The sequence below is a fragment of the Sturnira hondurensis genome, unplaced genomic scaffold (assembly GCF_014824575.4).
Source record: "Sturnira hondurensis isolate 20B ecotype Veracruz unplaced genomic scaffold, ASM1482457v3 Scaffold0020119, whole genome shotgun sequence".
NCBI lineage: Eukaryota > Metazoa > Chordata > Mammalia > Chiroptera > Phyllostomidae > Sturnira > Sturnira hondurensis.
This window is the reverse complement of record NW_028092750.1, coordinates 4,511,687-4,538,918: the sequence shown is the minus strand read 5'-3', so window position 1 is coordinate 4,538,918 and position 27,232 is coordinate 4,511,687. Positions and strand designations below refer to the sequence as shown.

Here is a 27,232-nt window from a genome sequence, read left to right as displayed (position 1 = left end):
GGGCTCTGTTGGGATTGAACCCATTAAAAATGGCAAAGGGCCGGATACTGTTCTCGGCCTCTCTGATCCTCTCACAAGAAAGGCCGATCCGGAGTCGGGTGGAATGAATGAGCGAAGGAACAGATGAATCCCTCAGGTTGTGGTCCGCCTGCTCCCAGCCTCCGAGGACGAAGAAAAGGAGGGATCGGGTCTGGGAGGCCGCAGACCGCCCCCTCAGGCCGACCCGTCCAGGACGCGGCAGCCGAGCAGCTCCAAGGGCCGAGCCCACAGAGCAATCTCCGGGCCCTTTGGACCCCAAGGGCTGAATCCTAGCGCCTTACCCCTGAGCCCACCCACCGGCGGTACCCGGTCGGGCCTCACCCCGAGCCCACCGCGCGCGGAGCCGCCCCCGCCGAAGCCTCAGACCCCTCAGCCACCGCCTTCGCCGCCGCCGCGGGAGGCGGGGACATGCAAATGAACCAACGGTCTCTGCATAGCCAAGCCGCGCAGGCGCAGGTTGACGCCGCACCCTGGTGCGCATGCGCAAGCGGCAGCCACCGCGCCCTCTCGCACAGGCGTGCTGCCCGCTTCTTCGGGCAGACTCTCCTAAGGCGAAAAATTTCCCTTCCGTGGGCGGCGATAACAGCAGCCCGAAAAAGGCGGCAGAGACGCCGCCGCCTCGCACCTGTTTGCCTTTTCGGCTTTACCTGCGCTCGCAATCGCCCTTGGTCACTCAGGGAGCGATTCGTCTGGCTGAGGGACGCCGAAGCGAGGCGGCACCAGCGCGCCTGCGCATGTACGGCAGCCGGAAGGGGCCAGAAGCGGTGCCACGGGTGACAGACGACAGCCTCACCTTTTCTCACGTGGCCGTGAATACCGGGTGAGAGGCTGCAGCCGCCGAAACCCCTCGCGCGCAGGACGGGGAGCGGGAGCTGCAGGGTCGGGCTGGTGACTGTGGGCAGCCCTCGAGGACTTGGTTTTGGGGAATGAAAGACTTACAAAAGCCGCCCGGAAGCAAAACCCCCCATTTTTCTGGCCCTCGCGTGTTTTCATTCAGTTATTCATTCACTGCCTTTGTAGTGAGTGCCTGCTGTGTTCCCGGCCCCGTCCTAGTTAATGAGAAGAAGGTGGAGAATAAAATGGCCTGAGCTCGGTTGTCACGAAGATTTAATTTTATTGGGGAAGAAGTTAGACAATACAAGCAAAGAAATGAACCATGTCGCTTTAGGTAGAGTGTCCAAATAGCAAAAGAGATGCGAGAGGACACAGGAGCTGCTTTAACCACAGTGATTATGAAAACTGTCTCTTGCTAGCTGGGAAGGCCGAGAAAGAGTAGGGGAGCACAGGTGAGAAGGTTGAGGTAGGAAGGGAGGTGGTTTTGTAGTTTTGTTCTGAGAGGGTTGGATACCACTGCAGGATTTTGAGCAGGTGAGTAACGTGGTCTTTGTGGAGAATAGACGCTTAGGGTGTGGCAGAGAGGAGCTGGCAAGGCCATCTATTGGGGAGGATGGTGCCCGAAGCAGAGTGGGTGTGGCAGGTGGAGAAAGATGAGGAGTCATTCATGGTCCCTGATGTTTCATGCACCATTTTTTCTTTAAATATTTTATTTATTTATTTTTAGAGAGAGGGGAAGGGAAGGAGAAAGAGGGAGAGAAACATGAATATGTGGTTGTGTCTCCAGCACTCCCTACTGGGGACCTGGCCTGAAACCCAGGCATGTGCTTTGACTGGGAAGCAAACCTGAGACCGTTTCGTTTGCAGTCCCATCCTGGATTAACTGAGCTACAGCAGCCAGAACACAATGCACCATTTTCTTGATGAGCAGAACCTTGGGTGTCAGTTTGGGGGCCTTGCTAATCCCCTTCTTTCCCCCTAACACCTTGAACCCATTGTGGAGGCCAGTAGTTTTTCCCATCTCCTGGCCTGGGCTCTTCTCAGGTGGATACTCAGAAGTATCAGATGGATACTTTTGTTTCTCACCCAGTGCCAGACCAAGGAGATCCTGAAGGACTTCGGGGGTGGTCCCAGAGCCAGACACCGATCTCCCCAGCTCAGGGAGCTCAGGGCTGGGCAGAAGGAGCTTCTTAGGGTGGGGTGGATGGGGTACAGAGCAAGGCAGAGTACAGGGTACAGGCTCTATCTAAGTGGCTAGAGAAGGCTCCCAGAGGTAGGTGGCCTGGAAGAGCTGGTAGAGATGTTAAGCAGAATATATAGCAAACCAAGGCAGGAAGGGGAGCGAGACCTGTCTCACCCATTAATTCAGCAGTCCTGAGCTCAGTCAGATAAGATTGCCAGCTGTTCCGAAGATCACAAGAGAGACCATGATAGCATGGGAGGGGAGCCTTTTAAATTTGTGCGTGTCCTTTCTACTATCTGGGGAGGGAAGCCTTTGAAACTGTTAATTCCAAGATCTGGAGAAGGGAGAAGGGGAAACTGGCTACAAGCATAATACCCCAGTAGGCGGTGCACTCAGACGAGCTGGGTGCCCATTTGCAGCTTTGTACTCAATTGTATTTCTTAAATAAACCTGCTATGTCATTTCTACGATGTATTGTCTCTTGCCTGAATTCATCTCTTGAGATCCAGACAAGAACAAAGGAGTGGGAGCCCTTTAACTTGAGCCTCCCTGGTAACAGATGCTGGAGGAGTGAGTCTCCAAGGGAGATCTGAGCCAAGAGGGTTCTTGGCTTCTCACAGGAAAGAATTCAGAATGTGAACCAGGCAGGGGGTCAAAGTGGAAGCAAGTTTACTGAGCAGAGAGCATAAGCAAGAAAAGCCACTCCACAGACAGAGTGGTAGACTTCCCTTGCAAGAGAAGAGAGACCCCAACTTCCTCCAGAAGTTAAGCTTATATTTGTTTGTAGTTTCTATGGAAAATAACTGGTGTAGGGGAAATAGAGCATGGGAAAAAATGTTGGGATTAACTTTAACCATAACAAGGTATATTTTGTGACTGTTTTTCTTTTATGGTATGGGTAAATGACGAGGTATGGGTGAGTAGGTATTCGTCACTCTTTGCAGGAATCTTCTTTGTTCCAGAGGCTCCATGTGGTCTGCATCTCCAGGCAGCTGAGTTCTGTGTCAGGCAGTATGTAGTGAGGCAGCACATAGCAGGCCCCTGACTTACCTTTGTTTAACTTTAGTTAATTTATGTAATTCTCATGCCCCTCTCCTATATTAGAAGTTCCTCAGAGGACCCAAGTGGAGGAAAGGTGTTAATGAGGCAGGATAGTACAATGGCCAGGCCTCTTACTACTTGTATGACCTCTAGTGGGTTCTTTCCTCTCTCATCTTCAGATTCCTCATCTGTAAAGTATGCATTCCCTTTTAAGACTGCCTCTGTGACAGCGAACTCTCACTGTTGGCCTACTTAGACCTGAAGGATGGCCAATGTGGTGGAAGCAATGTCAGGTGGCAGAGCCAGGAGTGGCGGCACCAGCTTGGAAGTTTCAGTCTCGTGGAGCAGTCCATTGAACACCCTACTATCACCATCCTGGACTCTGCTGAGAAACTATCTCAAAACAGAAAATCCTTATTGTTTTCCTTCACTTCTGACTTTGAAAATTCTTAGCAACCCCTTAACAGACTCTTTTGGGGCAGAAAGTAGTGGGCAATTGTCTGCAAGGGTGGCAAGTAGGCCATTTGATGCCCTTATGCCACACTTCCACAAATAAATTGGACATTCTGCCTCTAAAGCAACAAATGAAAGGAACTAATAAGTATTGTTTATTAAGCCCCTAATTGATGTCAAATCCTGTTCTAAGTGCTTTTTAGGAATTAACTAGTTGAATTTCTACTGTGTTTATTCCCATGTCAACCATGAGGCAGTTGAAAAAGGTTAAGTGGAAGGCTTGGGATTTGCATGCTTCCCCTGCCAGCCCCAGAGCCTGTCCTCCTCTTTCCTGGAGTGTGTGCGCAAACACAGATGGAATAGTCACATTCCTGTGCCACCTTTGCAAAGAGGAGCATGTACTAGAGTGGCCCATTTCCCACAGGGCCCAAATTTGCACTTGGATTTTTGCCACAAACCAATACCGCTGTCCTAGTACTCCTGTGCCTTTGTCCTCCTAACAGACTTTCTGTGTTGTGTGGACCAGAGAAAAAAATTGTTTTATAAGACCATATTAAGAAAATTGAGGAATTTGATCAGGGACCATGAGATCTAGAGCTGGGCTATTTAATATGGTATTCCTGCATCATTTGTAGCTATTTACATTAAAATTAATTACAATTAAATAATAGTACACGGTCCTCAGTTGCACTCGCTATGTTTCAGTTGCTCGACTACACATGGACTACACAGATAAATAATACCTTGCCATTGCACAGAATTCCACTGGATACATGGTTAGATTCAGGTCCCAGGTTTTGGCAAGATGACTTCACATGTGCATTTTGTTCTGGCCAGTAAGCAGTGGTGTAGAGTTTTTCTTTTGATAACATGAAATCATTCAGTGGACAAATCATTCAGTGGACAAATCACCTGATGTCAGGTTCCCCATCAATTTTATACCTCATAATTTTGCAGCCTGCAGGAATTATGGTCTAAATCTGTCCTGTTTGGTCAATTACCTGAAATTCATCTATCTATAAGTCAGAACTTACCCATATCCTTTTTTATAACCTGGCATCCACCCATTTGTGTGAGGGAAGCAGAATTTTTCTTTTTTTTTCAACCCTCACCCAAGTACATTTTTTTTATTGCTTTGAAATAGAGAGGAAGGGAGGGGAGAGGGGGCGGAAACCATCAATGCAAGAGAGAAGCATTGATTGGTTGCCTCCTACACATACCCAGACTGGGGATTGAACCTGTGACCTAGGTATGTGCTCTGACAGGGAATTGAACCTGCAGCCTTTTGGTTATGGGATGACGCTCCAACCAACTGAACCACACTTTCCAGGGCAAATGCTGATTTCTTTATTTGCCAGTTTTCAGAAGAATGAGTTAGGTTTATTTTAATACCATTATGAATGTGCAGATTTTTATTTTGGTATCTATTGCATTTTCTTTTAATGCTCACATGACTCATCTTCAGCTACTGGGTGCCCAAGTCCTTTGACATGACTTCAGTGTCTTTAGAAGCTTTCTTACATTCTGCTCTCACAAGATGCTCCTGGCTCATCTGGCCTATTTCCTGCCCAGACCTGGAATCAGCCAATTCTCCAGGAGCCTTGGTTATGGTAGTTAGAGTCCACAGTTGGTGTTTGAAGTGCTCGTTGCTGCTGTAGTGTCATTTCCTCTAGGTATTTTCAGTTGATACAACTATAAAAATGGGTGGGGGCAGTGTTTGCTTCAGAGAATAATATCATAAGTTTGTATTGATACTTCCAGTTCAAATTTAGGAATTCTGAGTTTTTACTTCTTTGATTTTCTTATGTTAGAATCTTTTTTCTTTTATGCTGGTACCTAATGGCATTTGACATGGACCCAGCTTGTGGGGTCCACGACGTTGTAGATGAGATATAAGACAAATTCAAATGGACTACCAAGTCCTGTGGAGGAAAAGGGACAGGGCGGCCACTCTCTCAAGGGGAGAGCACCCCAACCCTTGCCTTAACAAGCTTTTTGGGGGTTCAATTTGCACAGGAATAAAGCTCATCAATCATTGTCAGGCAGAAATGATTAAACAATAGATAACATTCAAAGAACTCTGAGGGCTTATTCTGAGTTGGGGTCAGATAGTTAAAGGGCCATAAAACTTTGAGGAACAAACTCACTTCCTGCTTGGTCCCTTATTATTTAAATTGAGAGTATTAGCTAAGTAAGTTTCATAGGATTTTATGCATTCTTTCTTAGGCCTGATGCCCTAAGAATTTTATGGAATTTTATGAATCCCATAAAATTCCATAGGGAACCCGTCCTTTCCATCACAGGGTGGCAACCACTTCCAGCATTATTTCAGGATTAAGTCAGGCAGGGGAAGTAAGGCAGCCAAGAGATTAGGAGACTTCTTGCAGACAGAATGAGGACTCAGGCTATGTCAAAGCCGAGGGGAGATGGTCCATCACCCTCTTTTTCTATAGCCCCCAAGTCCTTACCTGGGGGCTCCCTGTGATCATGCCTATCTTAGGTTGTCACTTTCTTGAGGAATCTTACCCATCATTGGCTAACTGATCAAGCACTGGGGCCAGACAGGGTGAAGTAAAAGGAGCAGAGGTGGTGCCCCTTCCAGGGAGATAAACTTTGTCTCCTTAGTGGCTTATGGTCTCAAGGTTGCTCACCTACCAATGCGGGGATTACAGCTCCTGAAACCAAGCAGGATGGTTCCCAATAGACATGAACAGTATTACTTATTTGCTACATATGTAATAGCTTCAGGATAACAATAATAATTTCAATAACATGATTACTAAAAACTGTTGAAGATTTTCTTTTGAATTTTATACTATCCTTAGCATATATCTTAGTAAGAATGTACAATCATATTGCTGCATTTTAAAATCACAAGAAGTGGTCTGATTGGGACAGATTTACTCTTAGATTTGTGGGCTTCATTTTACTCTTTTTTATTTTGGTTTATATTGGTTTATTTCTTTTACTAACCACATCAAGCATTTGCATGTGTTCCAAATTCAAACCCATAAGGTAAGAGTAAGTTTGAGAGAACAAGGTAAGTTCAGAGAGAACAATTCAGCCTCTAGTCCTGTCCTCGGCATTCTTTTCTCTATCTCCCCTTAAAGTAACTATTTTTATTAGTTTTTGATTTAGCCTTTTTTTAGTCTATTTTATAAATTTTAATTTTAAATTTTTATTAGTAAGCTCTGACTTGTGTGGCTTAGTGGGTTGGGTGTCAAACTGTAAACCAAAAGGTCGCCAGTTTGATTCCTGGTCAGGGCACAGGCCTGAGTTGCAGACCAGGCCCTCCACTGGGGGCGCGTGTGACATGCAACTGATCAGTGTTTCTCTCCTTTTTTTTCTCCCTCCCTTCCTCTCTCTCTAAAATAAATACCCAAAATCCTAGAAAAAATTTTTTATTAGTATAACAGTATACTATTATGACATTGCCTTAATATGATTATATAGACATAACTATAATAAAATAATATGTAGTTATAATAATATATAATGTGATACTGTAATAATAATATATGGCATTTGTGTATATAATTACATATAATAATACTACTTTATTATTTTATGTAATGTTTTAATTCTTTAACATATTATTAAGCTATTTTATCCTTATTTTTTATTATGAGGATATATACTATATTGACATCCTCTTTTCTTATAAAATGTAGTAAACTATTTTATTCTGCACCTTAGAAGCTGTATGGATGTTGGGATACCATCCTATTCTGTGATCCAGGTTGTAAAAATTTTTCCAGGGTGTTCATAATGGCCCCAGACCCCGTAGATGCTCCTTAAGTGGTGTCCAGGCTCCCATCTGCCCTCTTGCTCTTAATGAAGCTTTCTTCTCACCTTAACTTCTCAGCTCAGGAGCATCTGTTGGGTGCCTACAGCCCCACGAGGAAGGGATGAAGATGGCCTCCAAGCGCATCACCCAGGAGACCTTTGATGCGGCTGTTCGTGAGAACATCGAGGAATTTGAGATGGGGCCAGAGGAGGCAGTGAAAGAGGCTGTGGAACAGTTTGAATCACAAGGTAGGGTGGCATGGCTCGATCCCCGGGCTGGTCCAGGTCTTTGCCCAATAGTTCCCTCTAGTCCACCACTCTTAACATGTGATAGTGCTTTCTTGCTTTCTTGCTAAACATCCCAAGAAACAGGACCACCTGCCTCCCTGACCCATCCATACCCTGGCTTGAGCTTAAGAATGCATAAGTGGGTGTCTCTCCAGGTCATAGAGGGGACTGGTTAAAAAGGGATTGTTTATAGTGGTGTGGGCAGGGTTAGGAGACCTGCAGGCAACAGTAGGGACCTCTCCCACCCCAGGACACGCCACAGGAGGGAACGAGGATCATCTGACAAAGGCAGTCAGGGAGTTGGGCATGAATACCCGCCTTTCCACTCCAGATCAAGAGACTAGCTTCCCACTGGCCAAACCCAATCAGATGCCAGAGGGCAAGGGAGCCCAGGGGGTTAGCCTCAGAGGTCAGGGGCTAGTGTCTCAGGTACAGAGTGGGATATGGACACTGGGCAGGCACTAGAGAGGCACCCAAAAGTGTCCTGCATGGTGAGGGCTTCCTTTGGAAGTACCAGTGAGGGAAGGGATACAGGCAGGGTGAGGAGTAAAAGGAGCCCCAAGGGAGAAAGCTGTGGGATTCCCTCCCCTCTCAGCCCACCAGGCAGAATGTACCTCTTACTGCAGCAATGGCGTGCAACCTCAGTACTGCTCTGCTCCCATCAGCTGGACAGGGCTGAGGAGCAAATACTGCCTCTTCATTCCACACCTCTACATGGACCTGGCTGCTAAGTTTGGCCTGGGTGGGGAGGGGGAAGATTGGGGACCTGGGCAGATCCCAGAAGTCCTGAGTGAGTGGAACCAGCAGAAGGGACTTGAGGTGTGACCCTGGCAGGCCCACAGGAACGATGGTTATCATTTGTGCTTCCTAACTCCTCCACTCTCCTGCAGGGGTTGAACTGAGCAACATTATAAAGATGGCACCCAAAGTCTCTGAAGGTGGACCTCAGGAGCTCACACATGATATCCTGCAGGTAGGAGGGGCAACCCATGTGAGCAGGGCTGACCTTGTGGTCCTACACATGTCACCTTGTAAGGGTCTATTGAGTTGCTTTGCAGCTAGGGCTCCCTGAATCTATGTCTGAGGTCTCTTGAGGGTGGACAGCACCATGCAAGATCTTCTCTCTGGCTTTCCAACCACCAAGTTTGCTCAGAAAGTGAGATCATAGTGAAACTGTCACCTACTGAGTAGTGACTATCTACTGGCACATTGTAGCCTGTCCCCTTATTCCTTAAACTGGCCTGTAGAGTAGGTGCTGTTGTCCTGGAATTACTGATAGGGAAATGAAGGCTCAGAGCCTGCCCTCAGCCTCCAGAGATCCAAACAATGAACGTATCACTCACAGAGGTTAAATCTTTTCCCTAAGGTCATCCATCGAACAGTGGTAAGCTGTTATAAAACAACTGAAGTTTCCACCAAAAGTGGACTCAGTTCCGTGCAAGGTGCTTTCCTTGAGCTATTTCTCAGTTATTCTCCCAAAGACACCTGCAAGGTTGGGGTTATTATCCCCATTTTTACAGGTGGGGAAATTGAAATCCAAAGAGAATAAAATGACTCTCCTGGCAGCAAGGAAGTGTAGTGATAAAAGAAGTTGGAGGAGACAGTCCTGGGTGTGATCCCAGCTCTGACTAAGGCAAGGTGCTTACTTCTCCCTGTCCTCAGAGTACTCACCATCTCCTGCCTTACAGAGGTTTTGTGAAAATTATCCTATTGTTTTCTTTTGACTTTCTTAACTAGTAAGGATGAAAGTATTTTATTTTATTTTTTATCCCCAGCTTAAGAAATTTTTTTAATTGCTTTTTTTAGAAAGAGAGACGGTGAGAGAGGAAGGGAAAGAGAGAAACATCTGTTGATTGCCTCCAGTACGCTCCCAGACTGGGAATCATACCCACCCACTCAGGGGATTGAACCTGGAACCTAGGTATATGCCCTGACAGTAATTGAACCTGCAACCTTTCAGTTGTGGGATGACGCTCCAAACACTGAGCCACACACTGGCCAGGCAAGAATGAATGTATTTTAAAATGAGCTTGTCTTCTGGTAATTTTTCTTTTGAGTGGTTTATCTTTTTTTCTTATTGATTTGTAGATGCCCTTTATAGATGAAGGTCTATAGTAGTAACAATGGTCTCTAGCAGTCATTGAGTACTTGTGAGGTGCTCAGCATTGTGCTAAATGCTTAAAATGTGTTATCACAATCTATGATTAGCCCATTTTGTTAATTAGGAATATGAGGCTTCCCAAAAGTAAATGACTCACCTATGGTCACAGTCAATGATGGGCAGAGCTGGGACCCAGACCCAGGTCCTTCTCCCAGGGAAGCCAAGCTGAGAGAATGGCTAGGAGGTCTTTTACCAGCAGTGTAGGAGATTCTTGTTTGTTTACAGCCTTTGCTCTTTTATTCTTTTTTAAAATATATTTTATTAATTATGCCATTACAATTGTTCTGTTCCCCCCTTCATTCTCCTCCACCCTGCACACCCCTTCCCCCACCATTCCCCCCTTAAGTTTATGACCACGTGTCTCAAGTTCTTTAGATTCTATATTTCCCATACTATTCTTGCCCTTCCCCCGTCTATTTTCTCCCCACCGTCTATGCTACTTATTTTTTTTTTAAAGATTTTATTTATTTATTTATTTTTAGAGGGGAAGGAGAGAGGGAGAGAAACATCAATGTATGGTTGCCTTTTGTGCATCCCCTGCTGGTAGTTAGCCTGCAAGGAACCGGTTTGCAACCCGGGCATGTGCCCTGACTGGGAATCGAACCGCGATCGTCTGGTTCGCAGGCCGGCACTCAATCCACTGAGCTACTCCAGCCAGGGCTCTATGCTACTTATTATCTGTACCTTCTCCTCCCTTCTCCTCCTCCCACTCCCCTATTGCTAACCCTACATGTGATCTCCATTTCTGTGGTTCCACTCCTGATCTAGCTGTCCTCTTAGTTTGCCTTTTTTTTTTAGTTGTGGTTGTTAATAACTGTGAGTTTGCTGTCCTTTCCCTGTTCATATTTTTTATCTTCTTTTCTTAGATAAGTCCCTTTAACATTTCATATAATAAGGGCTTGGTGATGATGAACTCCTTGAATTTGACCTTATCTGAGAAGCACTTTATCTGCCCTTCCAATCTAAATGAAAGCTTTGCTGGATAGAGCAATCTTGGATGTAGATCTTTGGATTTCATGACTTGGAATACTTCTCTCCAGCCCCTTCTTGCCTTTAAGGTCTCTTTTGAGAATCAGCTGACAGTCTGATGGGAACTCCTTTGTAGGTGACTGTCCCCTTATCTCTTGCTGCTTCTAGCATTCTCTCCTTCATTTTAATCTTGGCTAATGTAATTATGATGTGCCTTGGTGTGTTCCTTCTTGGGTCCAACTTCTTTGGGCCTCTCCGAGCTTCTGGATTTCCTGGAAGTCTGTTGCCTTTCCCAGATTGGGGAAGTTCTCCTTTATTATTTGTTCAAATAAGGTTTCTACTTGTTGCTCTTCCTCTTCCCCTTCTGGTACCCCTATAATTCAGATGTTGGAGTATTTAAAGATGTCCTGGAGGTTCCTAAGCCTCCCCTCATTTCTTTGAATTCTTGTTTCTTCATCCTTTTCTGTTTGGTCATTTTTTTCTTGTGGTCCACTCCCTTGATTTGAGTCCCAGTTTCCTTCCCATCACTATTGGTTTCCTGTGCATTTCCCTTCATTTCAATTAGTTTAGCCTTCATTTGTTCCTCTAATCTGTGACTAAAATCAACCAGTTCTGTGAGTATCCTGATCACCAGTATTTTGAACTGTGCATCTGATAGGTTCGCTATTTCTTGGTTGCTTAGAGTTATCAGCTCTGGGGCTTTGAGTTCTTCTTGAGCCATATGTTTTGGTCTGTTCCTGCCTGTTACATATGAGGGACGGAGCCCTAGGTGTTCACCAGGGCGGGGCAACTCAGTCACTGGGTTGTAACGCTGTATGTGGGGGCGGGGTCAAAGAGGAGCAATGGCAGCCCCCTTTGCTGCTTCCTGCTGCTGGGGCCTGTGCAGTCTGTCTCACTGCTCACTCCTTTGCTGGTTTATCTGTCTGGCTGAATGGTTCATTGTTGTTGGACTTCCATATAGTTCAATTTTCTGTGTTTTGGCTGCATTTTTGTTACTAAAGCTTTGTTGTTTTTAAACTTGGTTGTGTGAGAAGGCACAGTGTTTCCACCTACGCCTCCATCTTGGTGGAAGTCTTTTATTCTTAATTTCACTTGGAAAGTTTTATTCTTCATTACAGAAGAAGAATGTAAATATATTCTTGGCATAAAACAGTGAAGCAGTACTCAAGCATTTATAGTAAAATCTGAAAGTCTCTGTCCTTTACATCCTACCAGCCTCTTTCTCACTCTTCCCTGGGGGTGGTGCCATACCCATTGGGCTTTGCATCTCTCAGCCCTTGTTCTTACCTTGCAGCTGAACCAAACCCTTCTTACACCATGGCACTATTGAGCTTTGTTTGTGTGTCATGGTTCTTCTCATGTCAAAGTTGACATGAGCTTTGTGTGTCATGGTTTTTCTCACGTCAAAGTTGGCATGAGAAAAAAGTCAACTTTGTGATGCCTTTTGAAATGAATCTGCTGGAATTATGGAGTATTGCATGCAGGCTTGTAGAAGGAAAACCAAGATGAAACCTTGGAAGTCTGAATAAAAAGTAAGTTTTATATGTGGGAAGTTTCAGGATAAAACCTGTCAATCACAGAGAGAATGGCCCCATGGTTAGTGGACAAAGCCCTGTCACCATGTTGAATTGTCACAGGTGGGACACAGCTGGCTCTGCCACCTTCACATTAGCAGCTGTCCTCTGCTAAGCCCACCTGTGGGGGTTTGGGGTCACAGGCAGCAGCTGGGAACCATGAAGACAACCCCCTTAGCCAGTTGACTCAGAGGCTTGGCATTATGATAAGATCCAGGACAAAAAAGGAGTTCCCATAAATTTGGTGGATACCAGTGTGCAAATGTTGCTCATTTTCTTTTCTTCTCTTAGCAGACTGAGTATAGAGTAAGTATAACTTCAGTTATGTGTTCTCAATGACATAACACAATATATACTTTTCAAGTTTCTTGTAGAGTTCCTGCTAAAATGTTGCAACATTTGTTTTTGTTTTTGTTTTTTGTAGTAAAATATGTACAACATAACCTCTACTATCTTAATTGTTTCAAGTACACAGTTTGGTGGCATTAAGTGCGTTTGCATCATTGTGTACCATCACCACCATCCATGTCCAGAACTTCCTCATCTTCCCAAGCTGAAACTCTGCCCACCTTAAGCATTGACTCCCCATTCCCACCTCCCCCAGCCATTGGCACTTACTACTCTGTTTTCTGTCTCTATGAGTCTGACTACTTTTGGAACTTCATGTTAAGTGGAATTTTGTGGTATTTGTCCTTTTGTGTCTGGCTTTATTCACAGAGCATAATGTCGAGTTTATCCATGTTGTAGTGTGTGTCAGAATTTTCTTTCTTTTTGAAGCTGAATAATATTCCATTGTGTGGATGGACCACACTTTGTTTATTCCTTCATCCATTGCTGGACACTTGAGTTGCTTCCACCTTTTGGCTATTATAAATAATGCTGCTATGAACATGGCTGTACACACATCTCTTCAAGATCCTGCTGTAAATTCCTTTGAGTGTATACCCAGAAGCGGGATTGCTGGATCATGTGGTATTTCTATATTGAATTTTACGAGGAGCCACTAGACCATTTTCCAAAGTGGCTACATCATTTCACATTTCCACCCATCTATAGGGCTCCAGTTCCTCACGTCCTCATGAACACTTGTTATTTTCTGGGGGTTTTGTTTGTTTGTTTGATAGTTTTTTTTTTAGAAACACCTGAAATTTTAAACATGGTACAAAGTACTTTGATTAAAAGTATTGTGTGCAATAAATGCCACATCAGTACAGAAAACACATAGCCTATAGCCTGTCCTTTAAAACCAAAACACCCAGTGAGAAGTCTGTATAGATTTTTATTTTTACTTAAAAAAAATCTAAGATATACTTTAAGAACTGAACTATGTTTTTTCTTTCTAGAGATGTAAGATCCATGTTTTCTGGTCAGTGATATCCTATCAAACATTGAGCTAAATCAATGTACTAAATCAAAGCACACAGATGAGCAGTAAAGCCCTCCCCTATTCTAGTAGGGCTAGAGTTACTGCTGAACTAAACTAGTAGAACATTGTTTTAATAGGAAGACTTTGACAGGAAGAAATAATTGCAGACCCTCTACCCCATTTAAAATCTAACTAACTGAGTGAAAAAGTCTAAGCAAACCTGCACATTTAACATGCTTATAAGAAAAGGAGAAAAGGGTACCTTCAGTCTACTTCCAGCATAAGCACATGTTCAGTGGTGCCCAGTAAAACAGGAGTGCTGACACAGAAAGCATTTTCACTTTCATAGCACTAACAACTAAAAAGCACACAGTGTACAATACTTTGATCTTCAAGTGGGTCATCATGAAGTTCCAAGTTAGCCTGAATATTCATCTATAAAAATATTTTTTGAAAAATTCTTAAAAGAGAGTTCTAGAAACAGTGGTACTACATCAGGCCCAGGAGAAGACATAGTAATAAAAGGACTACAAATGTAAGACTAGTAATTGACTTTAACATGTAGCTTTTAGGTAAAGGACATCTTTCTCAGTTAATCCCTGCAGCCAAGACTTGCTGTAACAGTAGGAGCTCCAAAAAGTTGAAGACAGGCAGCTGGCTTGAGCAACACTTTAGATAAATGCTCTCAAACAGTTAAAACCCCACTGAGGCTGAAGGACTAAAACTTTCATGCTGACACACCAACATGGACGCTGGGGAAGTCCCTGCAGGTGGAATGCTGGATATGGACTTGCTCCAGAGGAGCCTGATTCAAGCCCCTGAGAGAGATGTCCATTTAGAGAGGAGTACTAGGGTTACTAAACACAAGGTTTTCTGAAGAAATGGATGCCAGGAGGGTCAGGTGGTGTTTTCTGACCCATCAATACTTGACGTTAGTGAAGAGTTACAGAACAGCCTCTCACAGTACACTGTGCTACTGATGTCCAGAACCATGTTGTTTTCTGGAGGTGTGACCTAGTGCTGCAGATTCTTCTGGGGAGCTGGCCGAGAAGATGATTTACATGATGAAGTTACCAATAAGCCACTGCTTAAGTCCAGAAATGTTTCTTTAAAAGCCAGAAAATTGGTAAATGTGAGCAGCATGTTGAATATGTCGCCAGCCACTTCATCTTTATGGTGCTCAGTTGTTGTGTAGGCTGTCATGTTAAGCCCAGGAATCCTCTCCAGTGGCTGTTCTACAATATACTTTTCTACTAAAGAAATATATTTGTTCAAAATAGGTGTGTAGGTGAGTTTATGCTCTTCTATGTCTTCAAACTCCTGGTAGTAGTTGTCCATGAAATTTCTCTATAATAACTGAAATTGTCATCCATGATAATGTTCTCTAATTATTCCACCACAGCACTAAATTCTGCATCAGAGGCAGAAGAGGAAAATAGCATGAAACTCTGTTCCTCTAGGGTAGCAATTTTCAACCCTTTTCATCTCATGGCAGACATAACATACTAAAATTCTGCAGCACACCAAAATATATATATTTTGCTGATCTGACAAAAATATAGGTATAATTTTGATTCATTTATACCGGATGGCCATTGTTGTGTTGGCTGTTGTCATTTTTTTAGTTTTTAAATTTTTTATCATTACCCTGCCTTTCTTTACATAAGAGTAGCACCTATTTTAAATACTTTCTCTCTTTTTTAACTTTTTAAAAAAAATTTTATTTTATCTTTTTATTTGACAATCTAAGGGAAAAGAGGTCAATACCCCTGACTAAATACTCAAGTAGTACATGCTTTAATTCTTTTAAAAAAGATTTTATACATTTTTAGAGAGGAGAAGAGAGGGAAAGAAACATCAGTGTGTGGGTGCCTCTCACGTGCCCCCGACTGGGGGCCTGACCTGCAGCCCAAGCATGTATCCTAGACTGAGAATTGAACCAGTGACCCTTTGGTTCCCAGGTCGGCACTCAGTCTACTGAGCCACACCAGCCAGGATCTTTTTTCTTTCTTTTAATAATTTTCTTTGTAGTAGCAGAAGCCTAAGCACTTTGGAAGATGAAGCTTCTACATGTATCTCAGAACATTCCAGAAGCAGTTATAGGTTAATGGACCATGATCTGTAGGAATGTAATGCAGATCTTTTTATTGGTTATTTGATTTGAGAGAGAGAGAAACATCAGTATGTTGTTTCACTTATTGATGCATTCGTTAGTTGATACTTGTATATATCCTGACCAAGGATAGAACCCGCAACCTTGGCATCTCAGGACGATGCCCTAACTGAGCTGCCCAGCCAGGGCTCGTGTATTAATTCTTGGAAGCACACTAGTGTGCTACAGCACAGCGGTTGAAGATTGCTGCTCTAGGACATCCATCTCCACCACTGCCACACCCATTCTGAGTGGGCAAGCAGCCCATCAGCCTACTACCTGGCCCGTGGTCCTGGGCCCAACCTCCATTCTGCTCCTGTTCCACAGAGCCCCAACTGGCATCGGGGAGGCCTTCCTGCCAAGGCCACAGCCAGGCCTCTGATGAGCCACTGAAGCCACTGTGGGTTCCAACCCGCCAATTTAGGCATTTGCCAACCTCTGGGTGTCATGCCCCCCTCGTTTCTGTTGTTCTGATGGTAGCCCTCCTGAAGGGTGTGATGGCATTTTAGGGTTTTAATTTGCATGTGAAGCACCTTTCCCTGTGCTTTTTGACCACGTGTGAATCTTTTTTGGAGGAATGACTATTCAAGTCAGTGTTCTGATCTTAACCTGTTTCTTAATATTCTACTTCATTGCAACATTTACTCAGTTAACTCCAGAAATCTAGTTTAGTGAGATTGGCTGATAAGCATCCAGGACTTTCAGGACAGTTGAACAAAATTAAAGCCCTTTGGGCTTATGGTATCTGTAGAACTGCCCTTCACTGGGTGGGGTACAAGTGATTTCAGAAGCTCCAGGGACATGGGTTTGTCTTAAGGCTCCTGATCAGGCAGGCACTGAGGTCATGGAGTTGAACAGCAGCTAGACTTGTCTGTCCTGTTCAGATTGTTTTCTTTCATTTTTTTCCCCAGGGGTTTAAGAGCTGAATTTGAGTGAATCAGCTATGTGTACACTGTGGTTTTATTTGATAGATCCTCCGTAAATATTTGTGGAATGACTAAGAGAGACAGGGGAAATGTGGTATGAGCAAGTCTAGAAAAGGCAGCTTTCAGCTTCTTTGGAGAGCTGGCCATTGGAGGGTGCATTGGTTAGTTATGGGTGCATAACAACCCCAAACAACAGCCATTTTATTGTTTCGTAGGATTCTACTGGGTTGATGAGCTCAGCTGGACAGTTCCGTTTGTCTCGCTTGGAACCTCTCACATTAGAATATTTAATACATCTACACTTGTGTGTATGGCTCCTTGGCAGGGATACTGAGAGAGCTGGAGCCCAAGGCTCCTAAACGCACAGGGGTGGAAGCTAACATGGCTGGAACTGGCCCCACAGAACTTCCAGTGCAGGCCCAGACCCCAGGGGAGGGGGTCCTGCTGGAGTGCAGCACTATCACTGTGGCCCTCTTTGGGCAGAGCTGACACTGAGGTTTCTCCCATGTTTCATAGGCTCTGGAAGACCTGCAGGAGTCTGTGGCTTGCTGTCACCCCCAGGAGTTGTCAGTGCATCTTGGCCGCTTTTGTGAGCAGTGCAAGCAGCACAGAGCCTGCCGCTTTCTGGCAGCTCAGAAGGGTGCCTACCCCATCCTCCTTGCCGCCTGGAAGCTGGCTGCAGCAGGTGACCAGGGACTTGTGCTCCAGGTCCTTAACGCCCTGTCAGCCCTGATCGATGGCCAACCTGATCTCCTGGACACTCAGGGCCTAAAGCTGCTGGTGGCCACTTTGGCCCAGAATGCTGACATGACTGATCTGATTTGCACTGGGATCCGCTGCATTCGCCATGCCTGCCTGAAACACGAAAAGAATCGGCAGAATCTGGTGAAGGCTGGTGTGCTGCCCCTGTTGACTGGTGCCATCACTCGCCACAGCCACTGTGCTGATGTGGTCAGGGAGGCCTGTTGGGGCCTCCGCATCATGACTTTTGATGATGATATTCGCGTGCCCTTCGGTCATGCCCACGACCATGCCAAGATGATCGTGCAGGAGAACAAAGGCTTGAAGGTGCTTATTGAGACTGCCAAAGGTAGGAGCAGGTGTGGCAAGAGTTAGAGTCAGGGCTTAGGACTGCTTTAGGCATGTGGCTCTAGGTTCACCTTGCATGTCTTGCCTTGATCCCACCTGCATGGTAGCCTTTGTGGATCAGCATCCTTACTTCCAGTTATTTCAGGAAAGTTCCAGGTCAGTGCTCATTGACCATGACTGAGTTGTATGAACATTTCTAAAGCCATTTGGGGAGGGGGCTTGGCCATGTCCAACCAGATCGGGAGCAGGAAAGGAAGAGCTCCCCAAAGAGAAAAACAAGGGTGTTTCCCAAAGATGGGGACAGTATTGTTGAATTCACCATGATTGGCCTTAGGTAGTGGTTTTGCACTTTGGTTCACACTTGACCACAAATTCTTGTGCGTGGATGTGTTCCTGACTCCAGGGTAACCATAGTAAGCAAGCCACAGGAGGTCACAGAGCTGACATTCAGACCCCAAATCTCCAGCCCCATGTCCACTGCACCAAAAAAAAAAGGCACGATGGTTTAGTGTACTGAAGGTAGTGGAAGAATGAGTTTTCTTTCCTGGACTGCCTGGGAATCATAGCCAGGCATCATAGCCAGGTCTATGTGCAGGACTCTGCCCATGTCTGCCAGGGAGGTGAGCCTGCCTCAGTTTCACCTCCACACCCCTAGAGAGGGTGGAAACAGGTCCTGATCATCTTGGAAGTCAGGCTGCTTTTACAAGGGGTCATTTGCATCTTTCTCATTTATTTAAAGAAGCTCATTTCAGTCAGGGTTTTATCAGAGAGACACAACCAGTAGGATTTGTGGATATATAAAGACAGTTATTGCAAAGAATTGGTTCACATGGTTATGGGGCTTTCAAGTCAAGTCCGTGGGGCAGGAACTGACGCCACTGTCCACAGGGGTGCTTCTTCCTCCTCAGGGAGACCTCAGTTTCTCTGCAAGGCCTTCAACTGATTAGATGAGGCCCACTCAGACTATCCAGGGTTCTTTACTTTCCTTAAAGTCAGATGGATGTTACCATGTCTAGAGAATACCTCCACTGCACGCCCAGATTAACTCTCGTGGAGTCACTGGGGCACAAGACCTGACGAACTATCACATTAATTCTGTAAATTTTGGCTCTCTACCCCTCCCCCACCGCATATTGGCCCCAGTGCAGCCTCTCCTCCCTGTGCCTCTGAGCTCGGTCTCCATGTTTTTGTTTAGTTCTGCCCTGTCAACTCTATCCATATGTCTCTCTATGGTTTCTGGGTTTCCTATTGCACATAGAAAGGTCATTCCCACCCCAAGATCATAAAAATAGCCTCGGATGTTTTATTATAGCACTATTATGGTTTTCTTTTTTTAGGTGATATCATCAGTTGGTCTGGAATTTATCTAGGGCATGGTGGGGAGGTGGGGGGAGCAGGAGGTTGGGGGTGTGAGATATCTAGTACCTTCCCCAGCAGCCAGCAGGGGCTGCTGCAGGTCCAGAGAGCCCCTGGTATTCACTGAGGCTCTCCTGGTATAGGCAGCCACCCTCCCAGGCAGAGGGTGGAACAGGATTCGAACCAGGACCACTGGCTCAGAGCTGTGGCTAGTTCTCTGCCCCCTCCTAACCTCCCCAGTTCCTCTCTCTCCCTCTCTGCAGCATTCCCTGACAACCCCAGCATCCTGAGTGAGCTCTGCAGCACTTTGTCCCGTCTGGCTGTTCGCAACGAGTTCTGCCAGGAGGTCGTAGATCTTGGGGGCCTCAGTGTCCTGACGGCCCTGTTGGCCGACTACATCGACCACCAGGTGGGCATCCAGAGCTGTCTTAGGGTTCAAGTTTGACATTTTTCTCCACACCTGGGGAAGGCTATAGCCTTCCAGGGAACTCTGCCCTTTTAGGCCCTTGCCAGCCACCCCAGCCCGAGTCAGGATGCACCTGGCTTGTCTGCTAATTCTAGAACCAAAATGTGGTTTCTACTTCTCATTGGCCCATAGGTGGGAACTAGAGTTTTGGTGCAGACAACCCCCCTACCCCGCCCTCTCTAACTATCCTTTGCACCTTTATAGTCAATATTTTCTACCAAGAGTCGAAGGAGCAGTAGTGGGTGTCTTTGGAGTTGACCCAGACTTCAGCTCAACTGTGTGATGCTTGAGTGAGGCCCTCACTACCTGAGCTTCCTCATCTGTTCAACAGGGCAGGAATTCCAACTTATTATGGCTTCATGTACCAGTCACTTGCCAACCCCCTTTCCACATGCCTAGACTAGGGCCTGCATCCTGGTTGCTGGCAGCAATAGTCCTGCTGTCCCTGACCCCTCCCAGTGACAACAACCATTCAGGGTAGTCAGTGCCTACCCTTAGCTTACAGCTGAGGCTAGGGGGCCCTATTGTTCTGATTGCTGATCTGAGCCAATCCCCCCTCTGTGTGTTTGTGTTTTGGTCGGGGGGAGTCAAGGTCAGTGTAAATGCAGGGTCAACATTCGCTGTCTTCTCTATACAGTGAGTAGTAACCCTGCCATTACATGCCACTTGAGTGTCCCAGGGCAGAGCCCCAGCTGCTGTTCAGACTGCTGAATAGCCCTAGACCTTCGCTCAATAAGCCCTCCCACGATAAAGCAACCTTCCTGGATCAACAGGAAGGGGCCTGGCTGCATCAGGGGTGACCCCTTTTGTACTCTCCAATAGGACCTTGTGAAGCAGGTGCTGAGTGCCCTACGAGCCATTGCGGGTAATGATGATGTGAAGGATGCCATTGTCCGTGCAGGAGGGACAGAGTGCATTGTGGCTGCCATGACCCGGCACCTGGCCAGCCCCCAGGTACCACCCGGGGCACATGAGGTGGGGAATTGTGCCTGGAATCCTAGCTTAGTTACTATATCTGAGTGATGCTCTTCCATTGCCTCAAGTCGGGGTGAGAGGAGCAAGGAGAAGGAAGGGCCTGGCAAGTGAGAGGCTGGACAAGCAGGGGAGAAGTGGAGTAGAAGAACTTGGTTGATGTTTTTGTCACCCTGATACTGTTCCTGTTACTACTGGTCCTATACACACCTGGATTGACAGTGGTTATCTAGGTGAGGCCTTGGGGCACTCACCTGGGAAGTTGGCGACGGCGGGGGTCTGTTGGCTTGGTCTCAGCAATCCCTGTGACCCACCCTGCAGGTGTGTGAGCAGAGCTGTGCAGCCCTGTGTGTCCTGGCCCTGCGCAAACCAGAGAACAGCCAGGTCATCGTGGAGGGTGGAGGGGCTTTGGCTGCACTGGAGGCGATGAAGGCACACCCGAAGGAGGCTGGCGTGCAGGTGGGAGCCAGACATCCCTGTCCCTTTCCCCATCTCCATTATGGCCCAAGCTTGTGGTTTGTTACTCCTTCCCAGCTCCTAGAGTCCTGCAGCTACATAGCATCCATCATAGTATACTGTCCCTGTTCCTCTGTGCTTCCTGCATTTGATTTTTCCCAACAGGCCCTTTGTAGTGCTCTGAGGTGGAGGAGGTAATAGGAGAGAGCAGATGGGGCTCAGCTAGGATTTGGGGTTGTTCCACCCGCCTTGGACTTCTTTCCATGCCTCACTGGGGAATCTTAAGGCCTGAACTGCAGGCAGAACCATGTGCATGCCCTGGCCTGAAACCCATGCTTCTCCTTCTTGGTCCTTCCTCCAGGGCTCTGTGCCCTTGGCTGGCCCATTACCTTGTCCTCTCCTGACTGCCCTAGCCAGGAGACCCTCACACCTCATCTACTTCTCATCTGCTCTCCCACTTGTGGTGGAAGACTTATTGGGGTGCTTCTAGGCACCCACACATAGATATGCAGGGTGCAAAAGTTAGCTGAAGGAGTACCGATGTAATTGACAGATGGGCCCTGTGCATAACCCCTCTTCTCTCTGTCTTGATGTCTCCTCCCCTGGGGCCTCTGCCAGACTCTGAGACTGAGGATCTATACCTGAGGGATCAACTCCACCTAGTGAGCCCTCGACCACCCTGAACTTCAGTCTCCTCACCTGGGAAATTGGGGATTTGCTCTGTCTCCTGGGCTGCCAAGAGGATGAAATGAAAGAATGCATTTGGCCTGATGAGTCATAACATAGCACCAGCTGAATGCTGGCTGTGGTCATGATTGAACCAGTATGTTATGGGGATAATCCCAAGGTCAGAGTGGATCCCACCCTATGGCCCTATGAACCAGCTGACAGCCTTTACCTTCTGCTCTTCCTTCCAGAAACAAGCCTGTATGCTGATCCGAAACCTAGTGGCCCGAAGCCAGGCCTTCTCACAGCTCATCCTGGACCTGGGGGCTGAAGCACTCATTGTTCAGGCCCGTGTTGCCCACCAAGACTGCGAGGATGTGGCCAAAGCTGCCCTGAGGGACCTGGGCTGCCGTGTAGAGCTCCGAGAGCTGTGGACTGGCCAGAAGGGCAACCTAGCACCATGACCCAGCCACAGTCTGGGCCTGAGACTCTGGGTGAGTCATGTGACTCAGGAAAAGGGGAGATCCATATCCTGCCAATCTGTCCTGCAGATTCCTCCCCCAACTCAGCAAGAGATGTTTTCTGATTGGCACCAGGTACAAGCTGAGGGAGCACTGGCAAGGCATCTACACTGGGTCCTGTGCTCCCCTCACCAGCCAACAGCATTGGTATCAGCTGTCCTACCCATCCCTCCAGCTCTTTCCTACCAGAAGGGCCTCACACTGCCTGGGGCAAAGTGCTATCTGAAATTTGGCTGCCACACTGGCCAGTCTCAGAGTGGGGAAGGGATCCTGCTCTGGCCTCTTTAAGTTCATTCTTTCCCTATTCCTGTTTTTGTCACCTGTAAATGGGTCAAAGATACCTTGCTCTCCTGGCCAGAGGGCAGGGACCGAGGCTGGTCCATCTCTGGGTCCCCAGGCCAGCCAGTGGTGCCTAGTAATAAAAGACCATTGGTTGAAGGATAGAGGGCTCTCTTCTGTGGTGCTGTGGGGTTGCTTTAGCCAATAGTCTCAGAGAACAGGAAGGGTGGATGTTTGGGTAAGCCATGGAGTCTGAGGAAGGTGGAGAGGTTTTGAGAACAGCCTGGGATATAGGAACTGATGTTGCTGATAGACAGGTGGCTGGAACCATGGTTGGCATGAGCCTGGGGTCTGTGAGTGCCAAGGTTGCTACTTATCCTGAGCATACATCATCTTGGGGAGGCTGGGGGTGCTCAGCATCCAGCCCCGACTCAGCTATGTGGCCTTCAGTAAGTGACTTAGCCTCTCTGAGCTTCCATCTGATCCTCTGTAAAACGGAGTAGGGGGGCAGATAGAGAGCCCCCCTCGGTGTTGGAGCAGAGCTAGGACATGGAAGGTGCCTGGTTGTCTTAGCTTCACCTTGGTCACCCCAGGAGGACTCTCTTGCATTCTCCCTCTTGATTACATTGAGGTCCTTGCTTGCTGGGTGGGTTGGGCAGCCTGCCTTCTCTCTCTGAACCTCAGTTTCCCCATCTGTAGGATGAACATCACTGTTGCTACTCCTGATGCCCACATTATTTCCCAAGTGTTCTTGGGGTCCCAAGACAGCTGTGCCTGGCAGAACCAGCTCTCCTTCTTTGCAGTCACACTGAGGGGGTATCTTGTGGTCACCTGGCAGCTCATGCATTTCACATGGCCTAGTCAGGGTCAGAGCAGCCTCAAGACCCTTGGTGGGCTCCAGGTATTGTATCTGGCCCCTCTCCTCTTTCAGATTCCCCGCCTCTCTGCTGGTCATTCACCTCCTCTAGCCTGAGAAGGGCCCCATTTCCACTCTTCATGTCAGCTCAAGCCTCTTTCCCAGAAGGTTCATGGTTTCCATGGATATTGGCTGATACAAACATCTGTGGGAGCATCACCTTGGCCCCACCTCCCTGTTGTGTCCATGTCTTCTCTGTCTCTAGCTGGACATGCGCTGCCAACTCAGTGGGGCTGACATGACCCTCTGCCCCAGTCACTCTGCCCTGACTCCCCTCACCAGGGGATTTCAGAGAAGGATCCCTTGCCTGCTCTAGGCTGTCCTGACTTTGACTTTTGGGTTGGCAACACATGTAACCTTGGAACAGTTCTATGATGGTAGGGTAGCCCTCAGGTCCTGTGATCTTCATCTTTTTTCACTTGTCACATAGGGGGCATGGATGCTGCCAGGCAGTTTCTGAGGAAGCCTGAAGTATTATCCTATGATTCCTGCCCCAGCTCTGCTCTCAATCCACTCATGGCTCCCCACTACTCTTCTCATAAAACCAAACTAGACTGTAGGCCCTGGCCATTCCCCACCCTCATCTTCCCCATGCTCTCTTTTAATCATAATTTCAGTCACACCAGCCTCCCCACCTCAGGGCCTTTTCACATGTTATGCTGTCTGTTTGGAGCACCCTTCCCTCTGCCCTTTCTGTTCCCCAGTACTACAGCCCCATCACCCCTTTTGTTATGCCTCTAACACCATCTGAGGTCCCTTTGTATGCTTTCCTGTTTGTCTGCCCCCTCCACTCCATGTGAATAGGTTTCTCTTTCCCCATTCTGCTCCAGCTTCCTGTAAATGTTTCTGAGTGTATACCTGAATAAATTAATAAGTACACAGGGTAGTTGGAGAGAAGGCCTCTTCCACAGCCTGGGGCCCTCCCCTGGGCTCTCGGCTAGCCTTCCTACAGCTGCAGGTTTTAGGGAGGGGTGACTCCTGTTTATCAGTTCTTCCCACCTTAGCCTGAAGAAATGGGCATCTTCAGTGGGTGTGCTCAAGGCTGAGTATCCCATGCCCAGCTGAACTCCGTACATTTCACAGAAGTTGGCGACGTATGGGTTCTAGTCACTGCTCTGCCACCTCAAGTTAGCCTTGGCCTCCTCACCTGAAAACGGGCTAAGTATGTGTCACTGCACTGGGCCATAGCTCCCTACAAAGCCTGGGTGGGGGTATGCCCAGCACAGCACCCCTCTAAGGAGCTCTCATCAACATTGTTGATGACATCAAAACGTGGAAAAAGGGGGCCACCACTGCAAGGGAGGTGCCAGCACATTCAGGCCATGCCTCTGTTGCTGGTACTCTTGATTGAGTGGCCAGGCCTCCCCAGAGCCTCTGGGAGACTGGGTGAGACCAGCTGGGTTTGGCTGTATTGCCTTTTGTGTCTAGGACATGTCCCTCCATCCAGGGAAGGGCCTAGGCTCCAAGGTTACAAACATATTTCAGAGAGGCAGGGCCTGTGAACTTCATCCTCCAGATGAGAAATAGACTCACCATTTGGTGGGGCCACAGCAGGATGAGAACCCAGCTCAGTCTGCCTCTGTCCCCTCCTCTGTTGCCAACATTGCTAACCTGACCTTGGGCAAATGGCTCTCTGGTCTTTGTTGATTAAGTGCTATCACTGTGCCTAGGCCTGGCTCATTGCTGTTGTGTGAGATGATTCCCAGGAATCCAGAAAGGTAGAGGAAACCGGAGAGCAAAGAGGCAGTTTCCTGCCCAGGGCCAGCCAGAAGAGCTAGGATCCTACGCACCTTGGCCAGGCACATTCAGGGTGCCCATAGTGGGGGTGTCAGTTGCTGATGCCAAGGAGCTTTGCCTGACATTGTTGGAAGGCTATAGAAAGGTTGGTTGGCACCATCCTACTGATAAGCACACAGAAGCCAGAGCCCATCCAGTGTTTCTGGCACTGTCAGGATGGGCAGCTGGGTGCGAGGCCACTGCCTGACCCTTGCCCCAGTTGGCACTCTCCCTGGAGTACTGTGGGGCTTTCCAGGAGCTTGCTGCTTCCCTCCCAGGGCCTGGCAGGTGGGTGCTGTGAGTAGGACCTCCTCCAGCATTAATATCTCCCTCTTGGGATGGCGAGACACACCCGTAGTTGGTCTCTGTCCACATTTCATAAAGTGCTATTTACAAAAAGGCCCCAAGAACAATTTGTCCATCAGATACTTCGCGAGCACTTGCTGCAGACCAATATAGTTGTTAGTTTTACTTCCATTCAATTCATTAATGCTGCCATCAACCCTGGGAGGTAGTTAGAGAAACTGAGGCAGAGAGTTTCAGTCCCTTGCTGGAAGCCCTGTGACCAGCAGCAAGTCAAAAGGAGCAGGGATTCAAACCTAGCCCTTGACTATTCCAGGAAGAAACACAAGTCACATGAGGCTAGGTTTTATCATCTGCAAAGTGGGCACCATCACCCCCATCTAGAAGTCACATGGTGACATGGTGTTTGGGAAGCACAAGGCCTGGCAAGGAACTGACTCAGTAGGTGGTCAGTAGCCAGACAGGTTCCTCCTCTTCTGGGGGCGGCGGGGGGAGGGGGGGTGGAACATGGATACCAGAGCCTTGAAGTTTCAGGGAAGAAAAACACTAGGAGGTATGGGAGAGGAGGCAAGAATATCATGGGAATAGCAGGAGTCAGATGGTGGCCTTGGACTACTGACTTTCATGGTATGAGCCTGAGTCATTTCCTTCAAGAGGGCCCTTTGGGATGTCATGGATTAATTACTTACCAGGGACTAGTACAGCCCTGAAATCTGAACCCTTATTAACACTTAGCTCAGCCTTATTCTCCCTCCCAGGTCTCCCTGGTTCTAAACTGTATTTCCAACCCCAAGTCTGCACCTGGAGTAATAAGAGCCAGTAACTAGGAACATTTGTAATGCTCTCTGCCCAGGGGATTAAGGGAGTCAGAGAACAGGGTGGGCTTGGGGGAGGTACAATTGATGACAGAGCACTAGATGACATGGTTCCCTAAATTGCTGGTGTCTGCAAAGAATTCCATGAACCACATCTCAAAGCGGGTGAGGCTTACAGACCTGATGTGACCTGCTGTGGGTCAAACACTTTCACCAGAAGGTCAAGGCAAAGGCTGGAATGTAAATTCTCCAGGAGTAGGAATCACTGTCTTACGAGGAAACTGAGGATCAATGTGCCCAGGGTTGTGCCATGGGTCATTGGTTGAACAGAAATTGGAACCCAAGTCTCCTAGGCCTCCAGTGGCTGTTCTTTGACACTTGCCTTACCCCTTTCCAAAAAGCAGACTGTTCTAGGTTCACACCCATATCCAGCCACTGCAGAGCTTTGTGATGTCAGGCAAGGAGCTTGACCTCTGTGCTCCTTTCAGTTTCTGTAAAAGAGGGTCAAAGTTCGCTTTGAACTCATGGGATTATGGTTAAGATTAAGGAAAGGCTTACAATTCACAGAAGGTTTATTAGGGGAGAGGCCAGACTGAAGTGTCATTGGATCTCGGGACACAAAGCAGGAACTCAGAGAAGTCACAGCCTTCCAGAAAGACCTCAAAGTGCTTAAGATTCCACCTCTTTCCACGTCTTCACACCAACCGGGAGAGGTGCAGAGGTGAGCCTGAGTGACCTCCAATGGGTTGACCCTCTCCACGTCGTTTGCAGGGGGATGGTGGGGAAGAGATAGAGCATTATCTATGAGTCCTTCAGCCGTGATGGCTTAAGTTTACTCAACACAG

General features: G+C 47.3%; 2 protein-coding genes and 1 pseudogene across 14 annotated transcripts in view; 1 reads left to right on the top strand and 2 right to left on the bottom strand.

The window, feature by feature from the left end:
• SUGP2 (SURP and G-patch domain containing 2) overlaps positions 1 to 765 on the bottom strand; it is a 34,040-nt gene extending 33,275 nt beyond the window's left edge. For 6 of the 11 annotated variants that reach the window (XR_005064003.1, XR_005064004.1, XM_037028753.1 and 3 more), the window contains exon 1: positions 361 to 444. The gene's annotated coding sequence lies outside the window, so the exon portion shown is untranslated. Of the gene's footprint in view, positions 1 to 75; positions 335 to 360; positions 445 to 686 lie in introns of those variants that run through there. The other 5 variants (XM_037028745.1, XM_037028751.1, XM_037028750.1 and 2 more) reach the window with 4 other exon arrangements.
• ARMC6 (armadillo repeat containing 6) lies at positions 514 to 27,119 on the top strand. Of its 3 annotated transcripts, XM_037028755.1 has the most exons (9): positions 514 to 859; positions 7,416 to 7,585; positions 8,515 to 8,597; positions 17,289 to 17,862; positions 19,481 to 19,626; positions 20,506 to 20,637; positions 20,977 to 21,114; positions 22,029 to 22,280; positions 27,109 to 27,119. In XM_037028755.1, exons 1-8 carry the CDS (start codon positions 519 to 521, stop codon positions 22,239 to 22,241), a joined length of 1,797 nt encoding a protein of 598 aa, XP_036884650.1. In that variant the 5' UTR covers positions 514 to 518; the 3' UTR covers positions 22,242 to 22,280; positions 27,109 to 27,119. The 3 variants fall into 3 exon arrangements, with proteins under 3 accessions (XP_036884650.1, XP_036884649.1, XP_036884651.1); XM_037028754.1 differs by lacking the exon at positions 27,109 to 27,119 and having other exon boundaries at positions 22,029 to 22,741; XM_037028756.1 differs by lacking the exons at positions 20,977 to 21,114; positions 27,109 to 27,119 and adding an exon at positions 20,889 to 20,976 and having other exon boundaries at positions 22,029 to 22,193.
• Positions 14,383 to 16,295, bottom strand: LOC118975030 (ADP-ribosylation factor-like protein 2-binding protein; annotated as a pseudogene).
• Positions 27,120 to 27,232: the final 113 nt, after the last annotated feature.

Bases quoted from the DNA above. Each gene is read 5' to 3' on its own strand.
- ARMC6 (XM_037028755.1), top strand. From the start codon at position 519: ATGCGCAAGCGGCAGCCACCGCGCCCTCTCGCACAGGCGTGCTGCCCG. The intron at 860-7,415 runs GTGAGAGGCTGC...TTAACTTCTCAG, and splicing joins CACGTGGCCGTGAATACCGG to CTCAGGAGCATCTGTTGGGT. The intron at 17,863-19,480 runs GTAGGAGCAGGT...CCCTCTCTGCAG, and splicing joins GCTTATTGAGACTGCCAAAG to CATTCCCTGACAACCCCAGC.